This window comes from Pseudophryne corroboree, chromosome 10 (genome assembly GCF_028390025.1).
Source record: "Pseudophryne corroboree isolate aPseCor3 chromosome 10, aPseCor3.hap2, whole genome shotgun sequence".
In the NCBI taxonomy this organism is placed as follows: domain Eukaryota; kingdom Metazoa; phylum Chordata; class Amphibia; order Anura; family Myobatrachidae; genus Pseudophryne; species Pseudophryne corroboree.
Genome location: NC_086453.1, coordinates 298,123,581 through 298,146,526, shown reverse-complemented (window position 1 = coordinate 298,146,526; position 22,946 = coordinate 298,123,581). Strand labels below are relative to the sequence as shown.

The 22,946-nt window shown below is 44.8% G+C and overlaps 1 protein-coding gene across 5 annotated transcripts in view; it reads right to left on the bottom strand.

The window, feature by feature from the left end:
• Nucleotides 1-22,946, bottom strand: part of PLEKHG5 (pleckstrin homology and RhoGEF domain containing G5) — a 691,870-nt gene that overhangs the window by 191,533 nt on the left and 477,391 nt on the right. For all 5 annotated transcript variants that reach the window (XM_063943408.1, XM_063943407.1, XM_063943410.1 and 2 more), the window contains one exon: nt 17,697-17,757. In XM_063943408.1, the coding sequence (XP_063799478.1) occupies nt 17,697-17,757 (61 nt within the window). The remainder of the gene's footprint in view (nt 1-17,696; nt 17,758-22,946) is intronic.

The following is a 22,946-nucleotide window of genomic DNA, read 5'->3' as shown; positions in this document are numbered from 1 at the left end:
ACTTGAGCGTCGGTGACGCTCAAGCAGCTTTGTAGTTAGTCAGGTTACACAAGGTTGCATTTACACCCTGTACTCACATTAAGGTATTCAGTGTATTTCATTGGTATAAGGTTTTAACATAAAGGTATAGTGTTGTGAGCGTCTGCATCGCTGGTGACCTCCTCGTGGTCTCGAGCGCACGCTACGCTACAGCGAATCATTCCCCTAGTCATAACCAATAACGTGTCCTGTGATCACTGGGCCGTGAGCGAACGTGACGCTTGAGCGTCTCGCCTACGGCTGAGCGATCGCTACGCCAATAGCGTACCATTACGGTACTTCTTAAGCAAACAGCGTACAGTGTTCTTAGCTTCATAAAGGGTTGTTTATACGACAAAAGTATTTTGCATTGTCAAAGGTTTCATACATCTGCCACCAAAAAGTGCTAGGCTCATCCTAGGGGTGTGGTTATGCCGTAATTGTGAAGTAGACATGCACCCTGTCCCAATTCAAGGAATTAAACGTTTCTAGTTATGGGGATTGGTTGCTATGGGTTACTGTACATTTCAACTTTCATAGTAAATCCACCATCCCAGGTACATAATGGAAATTCATAAATATGGCACTTCTGTAATCTAATATGGCACTTCTGTCATCAAGATGTCAGTGTGTACCCCAGTAAAATGTAGTTAGGGATGCATTGGTCCCTAACATTTCAGCTTTATTCTTTTATATGTCCCCAGCTTTCCTCTTCCTGCTTCTGAAAGCCACCTCTTCTCATTCACCGGTAACACAAAGCCATATCATACCATTAACCAATCTGCTCTTTTCCTTTATGTTAGAATCTGTTCATATATATATATATATATATATATAACTCCAAATCTCAGCTGGAATCACTTCTCCTAAATATAGTGTCACTAAAGAGATTTTACCACAGTATTTAAATCAGGAAAAATGTCATGGAGGGCTTGTATGTCGCACTAGTGATTTTCACCAAGTGTTCTGCTGAATGTTGCGGCTGACAGCGATTTGTGCCAGAGGATTTAGGGGTCTATTTACTAAGCCTTAGATGGAGATAAACTGGACAGAGGTAAAACAAGATCCACAGCTGAACTGCCACAGACTGTTATGGTGGGTACACTCTAGGCGACGTGCTCTATAAGCGACGTCGCCTAGTGTTTCCCTTCCCGGGCAGGGGCGGTCGGCGGCAGTGCATATACACTGAGCGATATGACAACCAGTGACGTGCGGTGGGGTGAGGCAGGTGAGGCAGAGCCTTTCCTGTCATACTTATGTTTGTACTAAGAAAATATTTTGAGAACAGTTCGTGTGCAATACTTATAGCAGCTGGTATTGTCTCAAATACTCCTAGAGGTTTCCTTCAACCCTCACCAACACAGTGCACAACATAAAAAATATAGAGACTGAGACTTAACTAGCGCTTCTTATTCTTGCTGATGCTTATTCACAGGCTTCCATCATTCGTATTAGAAGTATCATGTAAATAAATATAAAGTGCATATAGTGAAATACCGTTTTAATAGCATACATATATGACACACATTTATTTAAAAATATCAAAGGTCAGGTATTGTGCAAATCACTGCAAGCAGCAAGGAATGACAAACTAATTACCAGATCATTCAGAACTGTTTTTAGGCAGTTCTAAAAGTGCATGGGAGATGGTATAGGGATTTCCGGATAATCCCGCCATACATGGATCTTACTGGATACTGGTCTTTAAGTCCGTCCTCAGGCTTGTCAGAAGGTAACCGACGCGTTTCCACCCCGAGCTGGGGTCTTTGTCAAGGTTCAAAAAAGTCTGAATGCTGACCTCCTCATTAAATAGCAGCCAAAATGAGGAGGTCAGCATTCAGACTTTTTTGAACCTTGACCATCTCCCATGCACTTTTAGAACTGCCTAAAAACAGTTCTGAATGATCTGGTAATTAGTTTGTCATTCCTTGCTGCTTGCAGTGATTTGCACAATACCTGACCTTTGATATTTTTAAATAAATGTGTGTCATATATGTATGCTATTAAAACGGTATTTCACTATATGCACTTTATATTTATTTACATGATACTTCTAATACGAATGATGGAAGCCTGTGAATAAGCATCAGCAAGAATAAGAAGCGCTAGTTAAGTCTCAGTCTCTATATTTTTTATGTTGTATACTTATGTTTGTACCAGAGTTTTGATTGTATAAAGTATATGAAAAATACAAAGAATATGTTTGAAATATCTTCTTTGCATTATTCTAATCATTTTTATAGTCAAAACTCTGGAGTAAAAAGTCTATGGCAGGGGAGGCAGTGCCTCACCTGCTTGTCTTTTCCGCACATCTCTGATCAAAACTCACCAAATTTCCAGAAGTTTTTACTGCTGCACCTGTGTATAATGCCCACATGTACGCTTTGGCTCATATTTTGTGTGTAAATCTGGCTCTGGTGCTAGCTAGTGCTTCCTTAGCCTTTTAGCTCACCGCACGTCCCTGATGACAACCATATCGCTCAGTGATGTCACGCCGTTAACGACTTGCGGGGCCGCGCATCGCTAGGCAGTGGCATACACACTTGCCGAGAAAGTGAACAATGTCGCTAAGGAAGGGTGAAAATGAGCGACGTTGTTCATTTTCTCGGCAAGTGTGTATGCACTTTAAGTGTTGCGTTATACCTATACATGGGAATTCTGCTTTAACATTACAAACAAAACCGTCTCTTCTGAACAGAGCCTAAATGAAAAAGTACAATGATCTCAGCAGTTATTAGGGTTAGGGTCAGAGGTTTCCCCACCAAACATTTTATTTCAGAGTCTTGTCGGATTTGAAAAAATTGGATTGTAAGCTCTATGGGGCAGGGAATCATGCTGCAAAACCCCTATAAAGTACTATGTAGAATCACCAAATAAGAAGACAGTTCACAGGTAAAATTCATCTGCAGTATGTTTTCGAGATCTGTGCATAAAACTTCAAAGCATCATCATTTCCTCAATGAACCATCAATAAATCATTCATTCAGTATGTACATAAGGAAGCAATGGGGGTGGCTATTGGTTAGTATAATTTGCCTGTCTCCTCCAGATAGGATTTTCAGAGTATAATAAGAACGGACATCAGTTTGCTTGTACCCGCCAAACAGATGTTCTGCAGCGATGTTAGAATTTAGGAACTGGCGTGTGCTGACTGGCTGCCATTCAGATCAGGCTAACCGTCTTCTCTCTTCCTCTCTAGAGGAAAAACATGATAATCATCACCTTTATGGGTGTTCGGAAATCACTGTTACCTCATGGGACCAACAAAGTACCAAGAGATTTTCAGTGTACCCGTGAAAAATAAAACAGTACTGGGAATCAGTAGGATATCTGGCTGGCATATGTAAACCAGGCTTAGGCAACAAGTGGTTGAACTACAAGTCCCAGTATGCAAGCCTAGGACCAGCGTCTAAAATGAGGGAACATTACTTAAAATCCATTATTCCAAATAAAATATGAGCACTTAGGCCCAGATTTATCAAGCTTTGGAGAGTGATAAATTGCACGATGATAAAGTACCAGCCAATCAGCTCCTAACTGCCATATTACAGGCTGTGTTTGAAAAATGACAGTTAGGAGCCGATTGGTTGGTACTTTATCAACGTGCACTTTAATCCTCTCCGAGGTTTGATAAATCTAGGCCTCAATTCTTTTAAGTGTACCTTTGTGGTATGTTTTTGTTTGTTTTTTTGAGGGGGTTTGCAGTTTATGTACTTTTAAATACTTGGCTAGTTGTCTAGTTTCTGCTGCTTCTCACAGTTTAATTATTCATCCCATAATTTCATTCTCAAGGTGGGTACACACTAGGCAAAGTACTCTATGAGCGACGTCGCCTAGTTTGTTCCCTTCCCTGCTGTGGTGGTTGGCGGCAGCGCGTACACACTGAGTGATATGACAACCATATTGCTCAGTGACGTAACGCCGAAGCCAAGCCGTGCATGCAGTTTTTGGACGGCAGTCCAAATTGAGCTGCATGCACGGTAAACAGCGAGGGTCGTTAACGACCCACCGGGCCGCACATCGCTCGGCGCTGGCCACTATAGTAAATGACGTCGCTCGGGAAGGGCAAAATGAGCAACGTAATTTACTATTATCGCCTAGTGTGTATGCACCTTCAGAATGACCGCTCTTGCTATTGATTTGACCTGTTATGACCCAGGCGAGTGATCATGGAACATTCTGGCTGTGTAGGATGAATACACTATATCCCACCTGGTTATATTACTTGTAACACTAACACCACTGATATATGGAATATAAAATATAAGTAGGCATGTGGGTCAGATATCCATACAAAACATAGTGCAGCCATGTGATGTAAGCATTGCTAAAAGGAACTGATTCTGTTCTGGTTGGTATTGCAGGGAAGTAGCTGTGTAATACTGTACCACAAATATTCTAATGCTGCAGGAGTCCAAACACACAGCATCAGATCACCACTGTAACCATTGTGCAGCCTACGGCCAGTCTGCTTAAGCCATAGCTTAAGCTGGGTACACACTGGCCGATATATCGGACGTTCTATTAAACAGCCAAAATATATCATGCCCATCGGCCAGTGTGTACAAACTATATGTCTATGAACGCCGTCATTCACAGACATATCACGTCGGCCCTACAGCACACATGATGACCAATATATCTACAGATACACAGTATTGGTTCATCATTGTGTGAGTGCGGCCGGTCAGCTGACTGCCGGTACCCATCCTGCAGCAGCCGGCGGTAATTGACGGCTCAACTAGGCGGTCGCATGTAAATGCCCGCCCAGTTTGTGACGTTAGTCACAATGGATCGGGCAGTGTGTATGCACAACACACTGCCCGATCCGGCTATAGATATATCTGAAGATCCATTGTGTCAGGAATCGACTTACCAGGCTGACTTCCGTCCGCCGCTGCGGACTCCGTCCTGGCTCCCTGCGGTCACCTGTCACCTATGCCCCTGCCATGGGGTATCATCTGGATCCTGGGGGCACTGCTGGTGTAGCGGGCGTGTAGTGCGCCGCGTCCCCGCTGGGCCGCGGCGTGGGCGCCGCCATGACAGTCTGCAATAGTCTGTATGCTGCGGCCAATCCGGTGCGTGGCCGCACCCACCTTTCCTGCACTCATCCAATCCCTGCGTACCATGGGGTATATAGGAGGCTACAGTTACAGCTCACAGGCATCCTGGACTTTGTGTCTATCTGCGACCTACACGAAAGGATCGGTTCCTGTCTCTCCTGAGTTCCTGGTTCTCTGTTAAGAACGTTATACTCCTGGTCACTCTGCTATCTTCCGTGGAACTTCAAGGCTCAGCAATACCTGCAACCTGCATAAGGCTTCACACTAATCACCACCTTGTGTGCTTCAGCCTGCAGTTGAAGACTAACTCCAGGTGCGTTCATTCCTCCACCTGTGACACAGCTTGCTGCTGCCAGTGCCCATCACCTGCACTGTGAGTAAGTCTCCTGCTTATGCTCAGGTTTGCCATTCCATCTACTGCCTTAGTTTCCTATTTTTAACCCTGCACTGGTTTCCAAGCCAGAACCATTCCATATGACATTTGTTCTTCTGATTTATATTCCTGGATATTATTTCTCAATTTCACTTATCATTCATTTGCCATAGACTTTCAGTTCCATTACTGAGTGATTGACTTTTTTCCACCTGTTATTATTATTTCTGCTGCAATAACTGTTATATCATTTGCCTAATAAAAATACCATTGCGCTCATGCGCAGGAACGTTATTCAACCTCCTCGTTTCCTTCCTTCCACCTCCACTGACCCACTAGCGCCCCCTCCGGGGACACAGACCAAACACAATCTGACAGTAAGTCCAGGATCGATGGACCCGGATGGTGGTCGGAGTGTGGGGTCAGAGGCCTTGCAAGATCTGGTCTCCCGTCTGGATGGTCAAGAGGTTGCGCAGCAGCAGATGCTTCACTTCCTGCAAGGGATGTCCTCCCGTTTGGATACACTGCAGCAATCCCTGCCGAGTGTACTCTCATCTCCTGTTCCAGTTACTCCAGCACCTGCCAGTGCTATAAATTCTTCTACGTCAGCTGCTTCAGCTCCAGTGTCACGTCTGCACCTGCCCGTGCCGAGCAAATATGATGGCAGTCCTAAACTATGCCGTGGCTTTCTCAATCAGTGTGAAATACAATTTGAGTTATTGCCACATAACTTTCCTACACCAAGGTCCAAGGTTGCCTACATTATTTCCTTGCTCTCTGGTTCCGCTCTGAGTTGGGTGTCTCCTTTGTGGGAACGTGCCGATCCTCTGATCAACAACTACTCAGACTTCGTGTCAACCTTTAGACGAATCTTTGACGAACCTGGTCGTGCTACATCAGCTTCAGCAGACCTGATCCAGCTACGTCAAGGTAACCGAAGCATGGGACAATATGTCATCCAGTTCCAGACGTTGGCTGCAGAGGTCCAGTGGAACAACCAAGCTCTGGTAGCAGCCTTCTGGCACGGACTTTCGGAGCGGATCAAGGATGAACTGACAACCCGTGACATTCCTGTTCAACTGCCTGATTTGATCTCCCTATGTATTAAGCTGGACTCTCGCATCCGCGAACGCAATAATGAACGCGCTCGAAGTGAGTCTCGCAGACCAAGGTTCATACCTCCTGTACAGTTCCAGTCTCCCTCTTCTGACGAGCCTATGCAGATTAATAGGTCCCGCCTATCTCCTGAAGAGCGGGCAAGAAGAATACGGGAGAGGCTCTGCCTGTACTGTGCTGCTGCGGGCCATCAAATTAATTCCTGCACGATGCGTTCGGGAAACGCCAGATCCTGACTTGTAAGGGAGGAGTCAAGTTAGGATCTCTCAGTCAAGCTCCTTCTCAACAAGATCTCATTCTTCCAGTGACGCTAGAAACTTCCGTTGGGCTCCAGTCTGCGTCAGCATTAGTGGACTGCGGTGCTGCAGGAAATTTTATTACCCAAGCTGCTGTAGATAAATTTCGTCTGTCTACCTGTGAACTTTCCTGTCCTGTATACATTACTGCTGTGGATGGTAGTAGAATCTCTAAGGGGAATATTTCACATCAAACTACCCCAGTGGTTCTGGGAGTTGGATTTCTTCACTCAGAACTGATCAAGTTCCTGGTCATTCCTCAGGCTACCCAGGAGATTGTCTTGGGCATGCCTTGGCTCCAGCTACATAACCCACAGTTCAACTGGACAACGTTGCAGCTTACCTCATGGGGTTCACAGTGTCACCAAACCTGCCTAGCCCAAGTGTGTCCCTTTAAATCAACCGAAGTAAAGTCACAGCCAGATCTTCCAGCAGTTTATCAAGACTTCGCAGACGTCTTCTGTGAAAAGGCTGCTGATATTCTGCCGCCCCATAGGGAATGGGATTGTCCCATCGATCTTCTTCCTGACAAGAAGCCACCTAGGGGGCGCACCTACCCTTTGTCTGTTCCTGAAACAGAGGCGATGAGTAAATACATTAGAGAGAATCTCCAGAAAGGATTCATCCGTCCGTCATCATCACCCGCTGGTGCAGGTTTCTTCTTTGTCAAAAAGAAGGATGGAGGACTGCGTCCATGCATTGATTATCGGGGTCTCAATGACATTACCATCAAGAATAGTTATCCTTTGCCACTCATTACCGAACTTTTTGATAGAGTTAAGGGGGCCCGCATCTTCACCAAGTTAGATCTCCGCGGTGCCTATAATCTCATCAGAATCCGGAGTGGTGACGAGTGGAAAACAGCTTTCAACACTCGAGATGGCCATTATGAATATCTGGTAATGCCATTTGGGTTGAGTAATGCTCCAGCGGTATTCCAACACTTTGTGAATGAAATTTTTCGAGATGTGCTGTATAAATACCTCGTTGTCTACTTAGATGATATTCTTATCTTTTCTCAAGACCTTCCATCTCATCGCCTACAAGTCTGTGAAGTTCTCCGACGTCTTCGTGAGAACCGTCTCTATGGGAAACTATCTAAATGCACCTTTGAAGTTCCCTCTATACCCTTCCTGGGTTATATAATCTCCGGATCGGATCTTCAGATGGACCCGACGAAAGTGGAAGCCATTGCCAACTGGTCCATTCCAACTTCCCTCAAAGCTATCCAGCGGTTCCTGGGTTTCGCCAACTACTATAGAAAATTTATTCGAGGATTCTCCACTCTCATCGCTCCAATTACCAACCTGACTCGGAAAGGGGCAGATCATTCCAACTGGTCAGAAGAAGCCTTGGCAGCCTTCCGGAAAATCAAGCTAGCCTTTATGTCTGCTCCAGTGCTGTCACAGCCAGATGTCGACAGACCGTTCGAGTTGGAGGTAGACGCCTCTACAGTTGGGGTTGGTGCTGTTCTCTCTCAGAAGGGATCTGATGGGAAAGTCCACCCGTGTGGATTCTATTCTCGCAAGTTTCTTCCTGCAGAAGCTAATTACTCCGTGGGAGATCAAGAGTTACTGGCAATCAAGCTGGCTCTCGAGGAATGGAGATATCTCCTAGAAGGGGCCAAACATCCGTTTAACATCTTTACGGATCATAAGAACTTGCTTTACTTAAAAGCAGCTCAGTGCCTTAACCCTCGCCAGTCCAGGTGGGCTATGTTTTTCTCACGTTTTAATTTCAAGCTTCATTTCCGCCCAGGTTCACAGAATGTGAAAGCCGATGCATTATCCCGATCCATGGAATCTGAAGAAGGAACATCTGACACTGTGCCACATTCCATCCTGAGTCCCGTGGTTTTCGCTGCCTCTCAAGTCTCCCCGGCTCCTCCTCCTGGTAAGACTTTTGTTTCCTCAGAGCTCCGTCCCAAGTTGATATCTTGGGCCCATCAGTCCAAGTTCACTGGTCATCCTGGTGTCCTGAAGACATTCAAGTTTCTTTCCGCATCATATTGGTGGCCAAAGATGAAAATGGACATCCAGGATTTCGTGGCATCCTGTCCTAAATGTGTGCAGCACAAGACTCCTCGTCAGTCGCCAGCAGGTCAGTTACAACCCTTGTCTGTCCCTAGTCGTCCTTGGTCTCATCTGTCCATGGATTTCATCACTGACCTTCCATCTTCCCAGGGACATAATACCATTTGGGTTGTAGTGGACAGATTCACCAAGATGGCTCATTTCGTTCCTCTCCAGGGTCTCCCTTCTGCCCCAAAACTTGCCCAAATCTTCATACAGGAGATTTTCCGCTTACATGGTTTACCCTCTGAAATAATATCTGATCGGGGGGTACAGTTTGTAGCGAGGTTTTGGAGGGCCCTCTGTTCTGCCATGCAGGTAAAATTAAAGTTCTCGTCATCATACCATCCTCAGACGAATGGGCAGACAGAGAGAGTCAATCAAGAACTTGAGACTTTCCTAAGGTTATATGTGTCATCTTCCCAGGATGATTGGTTTAATCTGCTCCCGTGGGCCGAGTTTGCCCATAACTTCCGATATCATACTGCCACTGACACGACACCATTCTTTGCAGTTTATGGGCAACATCCCCGTGTACCTGAATTCCAAGAGCTCCCTCACATGGATGTTCCGGCTGCCACTTCTGCCCTAACTCAGTTTTCAGTCATTTGGAAAAAGATTCACGTTTCCCTCAAAAAAGCCTCCAGTCGATATAAGATCTTTGCCGACCGCAAGAGACGTGCGGTTCCCCATTTGAAACCTGGGGATCGAGTTTGGTTATCCACCCGCAACCTTCGTCTCAGGGTTCCTTCCATGAAGTTTGCACCACGCTTCATTGGTCCTTACCCTATTGAGAGTGTCATCAACCCAGTGGCTTACAAGTTGAAATTGCCATCTTCACTACGTATACCTAACGCCTTTCACATTTCTCTCCTCAGACCTCTAGTTCTAAACCGCTTTCAGAATACTCTTCCAGCAGGTCCCAAGATCCGAACTCAGCGGGGCGTGGAATTTGAGATCAACAAGATTCTGGACTCCCGTTGCCGGTATGGACGTCTCCAGTACCTGGTCGATTGGTGCGGTTATGGCCCAGAGGAGAGAAGCTGGGTGAACTCTTCTGATGTCCATGCTCCTAGGTTGGTCCGTGTTTTCCACAGCACTCATCCCTCCAAACCACATGGGTGTTCGGTGTCCACCCCTAAAGGAGGGGGTACTGTCAGGAATCGACTTACCAGGCTGACTTCCGTCCGCCGCTGCGGACTCCGTCCTGGCTCCCTGCGGTCACCTGTCACCTATGCCCCTGCCATGGGGTATCATCTGGATCCTGGGGGCACTGCTGGTGTAGCGGGCGTGTAGTGCGCCGCGTCCCCGCTGGGCCGCGGCGTGGGCGCCGCCATGACAGTCTGCAATAGTCTGTATGCTGCGGCCAATCCGGTGCGTGGCCGCACCCACCTTTCCTGCACTCATCCAATCCCTGCGTACCATGGGGTATATAGGAGGCTACAGTTACAGCTCACAGGCATCCTGGACTTTGTGTCTATCTGCGACCTACACGAAAGGATCGGTTCCTGTCTCTCCTGAGTTCCTGGTTCTCTGTTAAGAACGTTATACTCCTGGTCACTCTGCTATCTTCCGTGGAACTTCAAGGCTCAGCAATACCTGCAACCTGCATAAGGCTTCACACTAATCACCACCTTGTGTGCTTCAGCCTGCAGTTGAAGACTAACTCCAGGTGCGTTCATTCCTCCACCTGTGACACAGCTTGCTGCTGCCAGTGCCCATCACCTGCACTGTGAGTAAGTCTCCTGCTTATGCTCAGGTTTGCCATTCCATCTACTGCCTTAGTTTCCTATTTTTAACCCTGCACTGGTTTCCAAGCCAGAACCATTCCATATGACATTTGTTCTTCTGATTTATATTCCTGGATATTATTTCTCAATTTCACTTATCATTCATTTGCCATAGACTTTCAGTTCCATTACTGAGTGATTGACTTTTTTCCACCTGTTATTATTATTTCTGCTGCAATAACTGTTATATCATTTGCCTAATAAAAATACCATTGCGCTCATGCGCAGGAACGTTATTCAACCTCCTCGTTTCCTTCCTTCCACCTCCACTGACCCACTAGCGCCCCCTCCGGGGACACAGACCAAACACAATCTGACACATTGATCTGTAGATATATCTACCAGTGTGTACCCAGCATTACTCAGACTGGCCATCGGAACCCCTCTGCCGACAACGCAGACTGACCCTGGGCTTGCCATGCCTACAAAATGGGAGCTCCGGGGGCTCCTCCCCCAATAGCTGCAGCATGTCAACCATGGTAAATTCACGTTATGGTTTGCACAATTTTCTTGTGGAAATCCATGCTTTCAGCTTCAGTTTCTCAACGGACTCTGGGACTTAAGCTTTCAAGATATATGAATACTTAGATGATCCATTCTTGCTCCCACCGGACAATGGGGCAGATATATTATGCCTGGAGAATGGATAAAGAAGCGATAAACCAGTGTGTAAGGTGATAACGCACCAGCCAGTCAGATCCCGTCATTTTTCAAATCCGCAATGATTGTCTGGTGTGTTATCACCTTGCGCTTATCACTGCTTTATCACTTCTTTAACCCTTCTCCAGGTTAATACATCTGCCCCAATATTTTCTGTGCAAGTGGCTGTTACACAGCCCCAAAACAGAATCACTCCATGTCAAAGGTGCCGTGTTCTTCAGAGGTCCATCGGCATACCTCCCAACATGTCCCATCTGTGTCCGGTCTGGAGCTTTGTATAGCAGACATGCCGCAGAAGGGAGGGTGGGATGGAGTCCTCACATCTGAGCTGTTCCACTTAAAATCGGCTCCATTTGGGGCTACAGGAAAGGTCACCTTATGATAACTATAATGCAGATCATTTTTGTTTTAGTAATTCTGGGAGGGAATGTATCAAACATTCTAAACAGTGGAGAAGTTGACAAGTGCAGAAGTTGCCCACAGCGTCCTTCAGCTTCTAGCTTGCATTTACCAAGTACACTCTATAGCAGTGATGGCTAATCTTGACACTCCAGCTGTTGTTGAACTACACATCCCAGCATGCCCTGCATCCGTTTTAGCATGGCCAAATAGCAAAACTGTAGCAGGGCATGCTGGGATGTGTAGTTCAACAACAGCTGGAGTGTCAAGGTTAGCCATCACTGCTCTAGAGAATAACATGTAGAAGCAATACTAGTCACCTGTGGACAGCATCACCCAAACCGTTCAGTGATCGGTAGCTTCTACTCTACATATCTGCCCATTTATAAGCCACTCTAGCTGAGATGTTCTGGGTCTTCCAGATTCCCTTTACTTCAATTTGTAAATTGTATTTCTGACAATGGGAATTCCAAGTATGTATATATCTCTTTATAGCCCTTTCCTGCTTGGTAACTGCCAATTATCTGTATACTTAATTCCTTCAACAGCTGCTTAGAGGAGCCCATAGTTGTTGGCCCTTGCCACAGCATTCTGAGAGATTAGAAGGGTAGAGTATTCATTCAACTCAGGAATTGCCTTAGTTTAAGTCCTCCTGAGTCAATCAAGTCAATGACATTTTCTTTAGTCTTTTAATTTCAGCAAAGAAATAGTAATTGTGCATTTATGTGTGCAGAAGTGTAAGGTTGCACCCTGCAAATGTTGTGATACCCCTTTCATACCAATATCCCAGGTCTAGTCTGGGTCACTGAACACGGGTTTCAAGCCTTGGCACAGCGGCTTGAAACCCGTTCACACCACAGGACCCGGGATATTCCCTGGACTTCTCCTCTGCCCGCACTTGGAGATTACATCATCTCCAAGCGCTGGTGAGCCGGCTCTCCATAGGGTTTGAACGGGACCCAGGTCAGATAATCCGGGTTACTTATTCACACTGCCCTGTAAGTCAGATCCTTCCCGAAACCAACACTGCAAGGTACCCGGGATGGATTTTCAGGTCACTGGACCTGGAGTTTTTTTGGAAACCCTTTCACACCGAGCCATAACCTAGGTTAATCCAGTAATAGCCCAAGTCGAAGCGGCGGTGTGAAAGAGGTATTAGAGATTCAGTGCAATATATGACTTCACCAGGGGCTAGCAAACGTTTGAACAGAACTGTACCTGCCGCAAAAAGTGCCGGCGCCTGGTTTTCTGGCTGTGAGTCTTCACTCCCTGATGTTGTGAGGACAGAGTTTCTTCATTGCATTACTGTATCACTGACTAATATGCAAAACACTGTAGCTACTTTACATATGTGTCTTCATGCATCTAGCCTCAATACACCACGCAGTGTGATATGCCTGGCGTGAGCAAGTCACTGACTAATATGCACTGACTAATATGCAAAACACTGTAGCTACCTTACATATGTGTCCTCATGTATCTAGCCTCAATACGCCACGCAGTGTGATATGCCTGACGTGAGCAAGTCGCCAAGTCCCGTGTAACTCTGCTAGCGTTGGGCATCTTTTTATGTCGAGAATGTGTCTTAGTCACAATGCAATGCTACTTGGACGCACAGGGAGACTGTGCTGATAAATTGCGATGCGACACATATTCATCAAAAAGACGCCCAATGCTAGCAGTCTCACGAGACATGGCACGCCGAGAGGGGCTGTTTGGTGCAACTGCAGCAATAATGTATGAGTACACATCTGTGTATTAATCTCAATTCACAGAGATACCTTCATTTATTAAAAAAAAAAAAAAATCTAGAACTTGCTTTTGCACCTTCAGGCAGGTTCCAGGAGGAAATAACTTGCAGCGATGATGAAACCTCGGACACTGAGTCACCACATTCCGAGGATAATTTATGTCTGTTTTTTAGGAGATATTGACACGATATTGCAACAACCTTCAGACTAACAATAGTTTGCTAACAGTGAATACGTTTGTTTTAATTTATCTTGTAGCTGTTCAAACAACCTACAGTGGGATATACCATCCTGTATACCCAAGCAATAGCTAAAGTTCTCATGATTCATATAACTGAGCAATGTCAAACATAGAGACTCAAATGAAGGGCGTGATTTAGAGCCATGTGCAGTGCAGACATTCACGTAGTAGAGGGATTATTTTGGAACTAATGAACTAGTGATTAGTACTAGGTCTAATGTGATTAGTAATAGGTCTAGTGTGATTAGGACTAGGTCTAGTGTGATTAGGACTAGGTCTAGTGTGATTAGGACTAGGTCTAGTGTGATTAGTACTTGGTCTACTGGGATTAGAACTAGGTCTAGTGGGATTAGGACTAGGTCTAGTGGGATTAGAACTAGGTCTAGTGGGATTAGCACTAGGTCTAGTGGGGTTAGAATTTGGTCTACTGGGATTAGCACTAGGTCTAGTGGGATTAGGACTAGGTCTAGTGGGATTAGCACTAGGTCTAGTGGGATTAGTACTTGGTCTACTGGGATTAGCACTAGGTCTAGTGGGATTAGGACTAGGTCTAGTGTGATTAGATCTAGGTCTAATAGGATTAGCACTAGGTCTAGTAGGATTAGCACTAGGTCTAGTGTGATTAGGACAATGTCTAGTGGGATTAGTACTAGGTCTAGTGGGATTAGTACTAGTTCTAGTGGGATTAGGACTAACTCTAGTGGGATTAAGACTAGGTCTAAAATGATTAGGACTAGGTCTAGTGGGATTAGCACTAGGTCTAGTGGGATTAGTACTTGGTCTACTGGGATTAGCACTAGGTCTAGTGGGATTAGGACTAGGTCTAGTGTGATTAGATCTAGGTCTAATAGGATTAGCACTAGGTCTAGTAGGATTAGCACTAGGTCTAGTGTGATTAGGACAATGTCTAGTGGGATTAGTACTAGGTCTAGTGGGATTTGTACTAGGTCTAGTGGGATTAGGACTAACTCTAGTGGGATTAAGACTAGGTCTAAAATGATTAGGACTAGGTCTAGTGTGATTAGCACTAGGTCTAGTGGGATTAGTACTTGGTCTACTGGGATTAGCACTAGGTCTAGTGGGATTAGGACTAGGTCTAGTGTGATTAGATCTAGGTCTAGTAGGATTAGCACTAGGTCTAGTAGGATTAGCACTAGGTCTAGTGTGATTAGGACAATGTCTAGTGGGATTAGTACTAGGTCTAGTGGGATTAGTACTTGGTCTAGTGGGATTAGGACTAACTCTAGTGGGATTAAGACTAGGTCTAAAATGATTAGCACTAGGTCTAGTGTGATTAGGACTAGGTCTAGTGGGATTTAGGTCTAGGTCTAATGCGATTGGCACTAGGTCTAGTGCGATTGGTACTAAGTCTAGTACAATTGGTACTAGGTCTAGTGTGATTAGTAAGCACATAGGTAGAGAATTGGCTGGAACATAAAAGACATCCTTCCTTACACTCCTGTATAACTGTCCATGAAACTCCTGAATTCCAGGGAAAGCAGATCAGCCTCTGGTAACCCGCTCACTTCATGGCCAATTGCATTGTTGTGGCCTAGCCCCCATGCATCCCCATAGAGTGGAGGCTTTTGTTAATATGTATGATACAACATTAAAGGTACTTATAAATGCAACACATTGGCGTGCCACAGTGCTAAATTTTGATTCACTGTGACATCCTCTCTCTGAAATGCTAAGAGCTGGGAGCCTTAGTCTGACAGCCATACTTGTTTCCCTCCAGAAACATTTTGGAAATAATGATTTGCACGAGGATCACTAAAATAATAAATTAATGTACATGCTTAAAATGCACTGATACTGCAATTTAAAGAATATAAAAAAACCTATGTGGGATTGCTGATGTGGATTTCCTTACCACATGAGATAAACTAATGAGAAATTAACTAATAGATTGTACAAATGTCTGCCTTTCTTATAAGAAACGTATCTCTATCTATAATTAATAGAAGACTTCATAGGGGGTGATCAGAATTAACAGCATTTAACAGATTTCCATTTTTGGGGTCAAGACAAATGTTTTCTGGGGTCTTTGTTTTGTCCTCCTCCAGATGACTGAAATTAGAATTGATAAAAAGTTGAATCCATTGAACCTGTGCCTTTATTTCAGCCCTACTAACTATATGAAATAGGTAACAGAGGTCCAATCTAATCCTCATTTAAGTCAGTGGAAGAGACGTGGCTCTCTGGACACTTGTCACTTCTGTCGTCAGCCCCCAAGTCACTAACATTTCAATATGAATTTTAACGGCGATAATAGCCTAAGTAGTATTCAGGATGGATTACTCATTCCCAACAAACCTACATAACTGGTTTGTTGAAGGGGGTTTGGAAAAGCCCTCCTCCCCCAATTCTCCCACACCTCAGTTGTGAGGTATTAATCTCTCATACTACCTTTCGTTTGTGTTTTGATCGCCATTAACCTTTCCATTATACAAAACTTGCAGTGAACCGTGACACAAGTTATGCAGACCAGTAGATCAAGGGGACATGTAGAAGCAGGTGTGGTCAGGTCAGTAACGCCACATGGGGGTAGAGGGAAGATTCTGTGCATAAACATTCTTTATTAGATGTCTCTCACAGGCCACATCAATCTATCTGAAAGAATTTCTCCAGAACAAGACAGTCCCCGGCTGATGCTATACTAGTTGCATCTTGACTGCTGCATTCCTGAAATCACCTATTTTGGAAAGTGTTTTCTTTTCATAATTGCTCCTCACATCTTTATGTCTGAATATCTTTGTTTCATAAGTAATGATTGACCTGTGTCCCAAAAAAACACACATTTTCTGTGGGCCAACTGTCAACACCTCTTACATAAATCTATACCAGTGTCACAGGCAACAAGAGACCTGTCTCCACCTTGTGTAACTTTCATTTAGCTCGCTGCAAATTTTACTAAACATGTTGATTTATTTTTCTTACAACCGCCTTACTTACTTTGACTCTGAACAAAGCACAGACCGTCCCTCTTCCCTTCATTAGTTTGAACTACATTAACAAGGCCGTTAAATGCCATAAATAACGACCACAGATGCCCAAAAGCTTGGAGAGTGACAAAGTGGAGAAAGATAAAGTACCAGCCAATGAGCTCCTGTCGTTTTTCAAACATAGGGGCAGATGTATTAACCTGGAGAAGGCATAAATAAGGAAGTGATAAACCAGTGATATGTGCAAGGTGATAAAGGCACCAGCCAATCAGCCCCAATATGCAAATTAACAGTTAGGATCTGATTGGCTGGTGCCTTTATCACCTTACACATATCACTGGTTTATCACTTCCTTATGCCTTCTCCAGGTTAATACATATGCCCCATATTCTGTAACAAGGCAGTTAAGAGCTGATTGGCTTGAACTTTATCGCTCTTCAAACTTTTGATACATATGCCCCACCCCACCCTGATATACTTATCAAATTAATCAGCGCAAGATGCAAGTCGCGTGAAAAAAGATGCTCAGCGCGAGTCATGGTGCGCCGAGCCAAGAAAGGATGTTTGATGCGTCTTCAGCAATAGTGTATGAGGACACATCTGTAAATTCAAATACTCTCATTCCTGTTACGGGTCTTTCTTTTTAAACTGCAAGACAGACTGCAAAATTTGCCCCCACTTGATTTTTTTATTTGCGTTGAAAACAAATGTCAAAGCAAAAATAAATCAATTTAAATTCAGATTAATACAATGTTGTAGATTAACCACAGGCTACTGATCGCATGTAGATCTGCACACACAATAACTGAGGCAATCAGATGATCTATTCTCCATCTGACAGAAACTGACGTTTTGTTTCAATTAGGTTCCAGCTGCAGGCCTGCCGCTGGGGAGGAAATAGGGATTACGCACTCAGTACGCGCGTGTAAAGGGATACTTTCATTGTTACAGAAAGATGACATTTGCTCTTACATCTGTGTGCCTTCTCCTGGTTTTCTTCTTCGTAATCTTCAGCCCCGCAGCCCTCTTCTCTCTACAGGACGCAAGGGGAATAAAGAGAGGAATGATTCATTACATGAGGATATCAAAGATGAGATATAAGAAACATTGTTACCAGCGAATGTATCAACAGTTTTGCCCTGTCAGACCACCTAAAGAGTTTGCGGTGGGCAACATGAGATATACACCCCCCACGTTATAATATTAGCAACACTCCCATGTCTAATGAAAAACTAGTAATCAAGATACTCCTAAGCAAACCAAACAGTTCCATGTGTACATAATAGATCATACGTGTGGGACCGTCATTCCATCCCATACACTGAAACAAGTCATACGTGTGGGACCGTCATTTCATTCTATACATAGAAACAGGTTATGCTGTACAGTATGTGTGGGACCGTCATTCCATCCCATACACAGAAACAGGACAGACATGTGGGACTGTCATTACATCCCATACACAGAAATAGTACAGACATGTGGGGCCGTCATTACATTCCATACACAGAAATAGGACAGACATGTGGGACCCGGACCGTCATTACATCCCACACACAGAAACAGGACAGACATGTGGGGCCGTCATTACATCCCACACACAGAAACAGGACAGACATGTGGGGCAGTCATTACATCCCACACACAGAAACAGGACAGACATGTGGGGCCGTCATAACATCCCATACACAGAAACAGGACAGACATGTGGGGCCGTCATTACATCCCATACACAGAAATAGGACAGACATGTGGGGCCGTCATTCCATCCCATACACAAAAATAGGACAGACATGTGGGGCCGTCATTACATCCCATACACAGAAACAGGACAGACGTGCAGGCTATCATTCCATCCCACACTTCTGTTCTCTTTCTGTGTATGGGATGGAATGATGGCTCTGCATCTCTGCCCTGTTATTATGTATGGATAGAAGGGATGGCTCTGCATCTCTGCCCTGTTATTATGTATGGATAGAATGATGGCTCTGCATCTCTGCCCTGTTATTATGTATGGATAGAAGGGATAGCTCTGCATCTCTGCCCTGTTATTATGTATGGATAGAATGATGGCTCTGCATCTCTGCCCTGTTATTATGTATGGATAGAAGGGATGGCTCTGCATCTCTGCCCTGTTATTATGTATGGATAGAATGATGGCTCTGCATCTCTGCCCTGTTATTATGTATGGATAGAATGATGGCTCTGCATCTCTGCCCTGTTATTATGTATGGATAGAATGATGACTCTGCATCTCTGCCCTGTTATTATGTATGGATAGAAGGGATGGTTCTGCATCTCTGCCCTGTTATTATGTATGGATAGAATGATGGCTCTGCATCTCTGCCCTGTTATTATGTATGGATAGAAGGGATGGCTCTGCATCTCTGCCCTGTTATTATGTATGGATAGAATGATGGCTCTGCATCTCTGCCCTGTTATTATGTATGGATAGAATGATGACTCTGCATCTCTGCCCTGTTACTATGTATGGATGGAATGATGGCTCTGCATCTCTGTCCTGTTACTATGTATGGATGGAATGATGGCTCTGCATCTCTGTCCTGTAACTATGTATGGATGGAATGATGGCTCTGCATCTCTGTCCTGTTACTATGTATTGATGGAATGATGGCTCTGCATCTCTGTCCTGTTATTATGTATGGATGGAATGATGGCTCTGCATCTCTGTCCTGTTACTATGTATGGATGGAATGATGGCTCTGCATCTCTGTCCTGTTACTATGTATGGATAGAATGATGGCTCTGCATCTCTGTCCTGTTACTATGTATGGATGGAATGATGGCTCTGCATCTCTGTCCTGTTACTATGTATGGATGGAATGATGGCTCTGCATCTCTGTCCTGTAACTATGTATGGATGGAATGATGGCTCTGCATCTCTGTCCTGTTACTATGTATGGATGGAATGATGGCACTGCATCTCTGTCCTGTTACTATGTATGGATAGAATGATGGCTCTGCATCTCTGTCCTGTTACTATGTATGGATGGAATGATGGCTCTGCATCTCTGTCCTGTTACTATGTATGGATGGAATGATGGCTCTGCATCTCTGTCCTGTAACTATGTAAGGATGGAATGATGGCTCTGCATCTCTGTTCTGTTACTATGTATGGATGGAATGATGGCTCTGCATCTCTGTCCTGTTACTATGTATGGATGGAATGATGGCTCTGCATCTCTGTCCTGTTATTATGTATGTATGGAATGATGGCTCTGCATCTCTGTCCTGTACCTATGTAGGGTCACTCCTGTGGGTCTCTTATGCTTTTTCAATGGGCAGTGGGAGCGAGCGTACGCATGGCTAATGCTGTGCCGGGACACCTCTTTATGTAGGGAAAGAATGATGGTTCTTCACCTCTGTACTTTTCTTGTGTAGGATAAAATGATGACGCTGCATCTCTGTCTTGTTAATATGTAGGGATGGAATGATGACTCTTTACTTTTGTCTTGGCTCTGTGTATTAGATGGAATGATGGCTCTGTACCCCCGCAACACAAAAGCCAGTTGTTATCATTTACCTGTGTCTACTAACAATTCACAGGTGCAGGACTTTTCCTGTATTTTATAGTTTTTGGAAGGAATAGCCTGCTTTGCAAAGGTGCCTCTCCTTTCCAGTCAGATCTATAAGGACCCCTGGAGGACAGTCTAAGAACTACAACTATGTACATTTTCATACTAAACAGAGCTTACATGTCCTAATACTGTTATTAGTGGAAATTGCTAACAGTCCTGAATGTAATTGGTTTTCAAACATCAGGGCAAGTAAGAGCAATCTACACAGGGTCTTCATCAGCAGCTTAACGTACACTGCAGCCTCTCAGCTCCCAACAATCTCCCTTCAAAGCAAGTGCCCAAATTTACAGTATATTTTAAAACAAACAGAAAAGCTGCAATTTAATATTTGCAGAGACAGCAAATATTGATTTGCTGTATGTGGTGTAGAGGTGGTATGGCTTCTAGGAGACCAAATCTATAAAAGACAAAATATTGGCTAATTTTCCTAATACCGGGGCAGAGGTATTAACCTGGAGAAGACATAAGGAAGTGATAAACCAGTGATAAGTGCTAGGTGATAAACGCACCAGCCAATCAGCTCCAATATGTAAATTACCAGTTAGGAGCTGATTGGCTGGTGCGTTTATCACCTTGCACTTATCACTGGTTTATCACTTCCTTATGCCGGCTCCAGGTTTCATACATCTGCCCCACTGGTCGAGATGCAGTTAATTTGCCGGCTGTAGGGATCCCTGCAGTCAGGATACCGACGCTGAAATCCCAGCAGCTGACAATGCCGACATCTGGAATCCCGGAGCACAGGAGCGATTCTACTCGTGAGTGTCCACAACACCCAGTGTGGGAATAGAACCTGTGGCAAGTGCAGCGAGCCCGCAAGAGGACTCTTTGTGGGATATTCAATTGCTTTTAAAAGAGATTTGGGTGTCTGTTTTTTCCTGTCTATTAGATAGGAAAAAACAGACACCCAACCGACTTTTTCAATTATTTGAATCCCCCCTTTGTGCTCACCACGCTGCCGTCATACTGAAGGCCAGGATGCTTCTGTCGGTATACTGTCGGCCAGCATCCCGGCTGTTGGTAAATCGTAATGACCCTACTGGTCAGTAAATATCTGATTTAGCATATGGCCACAGCTCAGAGATGCTTCAAGGATATATATGAAATCTGGTATTTTTCTTCTAGAAGAAAAAAATGGTATCCAGCTGGTGCTATGGGGTACAATGCTTTTCTGTCTGGTTTTGTACATTTTCCTCTTTGCCTGAATTAATAATTATGAGTGGGAGCTGCAACATTACTGTTTGGTAGATACACAATTCACCTATATCCATAGATAATAAAACAGTGCCCCCAGTAATCCAATAACAGAGATATTATGCCTTATTTACTTTCGCCAAATTACGGTGCTGTTATGCTGCTAGGAAGGCTTGTCCCATTCACAGCTGCCCTGCATAGGGGAACAGCGCTGAACGGGTGCCGCCCGCAACTGCTATTGGTGTGTGCACAGATGAATAGGTGTTAGGAGAGGGTGTAAAGGGTGCCCTAGCAGTGGAAAACAACATACCGGGAGGGGGGGGGGGCGATTTCCTAATTACTCAATTCGCCATAAACCACATTATTATTATTATTATTATTATTATCCTTTATTTATATGGCGCCACAAGGGTTCCGCAGCGCCCAATTACAGAGTACATAAATAATCAAACAGGAAAACAGCAACTTATGCTGCATTCAGATCGCAAATGCCGGATCCTACCCGGTAAGAGAAACGTGTACTTACCGGGTGGGATTCGGCATTTGCGCTTCGTTGCTGGCTTTCCGACTCGGCAATATACCGGGTCGGTTGCCATAGCAGCGGAGGGCGCAGCAGCAGCAGCAGGGGTGGAGGCGGCGCTGGAAGATGAGCTCATCACCTGCGCCGCCTCTCCCTATGCTGTGAATGGGAGCCGTGTCGCATCGGAACGGCTCCCATTCACACTGCGCCTGACCCGGTAATCAACCCGGTAAAACCCTTCTTTTTTACCGGGTTGAATTACCGGGTCAGGCGACCCGCTAATTCTGAAAAAGAGCTTTCACATCGCACACTGACCCGTTTCGACACGGCAATATGCGGTGTCGATACCGGGTTTTTAGTGCGATGTGAAAGGGGTATTACAGTTAATGACAGTATAGGACAAGTACAGGGTAAATGAACATAGTTACATCAGCAGATGACACTGAAATAAGTAACAGGTGGCAGGAGACTGCTGGATGTGGTGCAGTTGAAGATTATTAAAGTAAGACAAAGGATGAGCACATGAGGGAAGAGGGCCCTGCTCGTGAGAGCTTACAATCATTCAACCCCCGTACCGCCCACTTTTCTGGGGAAGTTGCCAGGCTATTCTTTCGGGAGTCCGGTAGAGTTCCCCAAATGAAGGGGGTGATGGTGGGGGGGGGAGTTATAAATGTTATGTCAATGCTGATTGGTTGCCATGGGCAACTTCTCCACTGGCTCACTTCTCCACACTTTTCACTGCTTCATGAATAGACCCCTTAATCTTGATGCTTGCTTGTGCACTGAATGCATGTGGCTGCACCTTGTAATGTGCTCGGTGGAACAGTGCACATCATACAGGATTGCGAGTTGGTGATTTTACCATTTGGTAAACGCTCCTTACTGCTTGGAAAAATGCAACATCAAGTA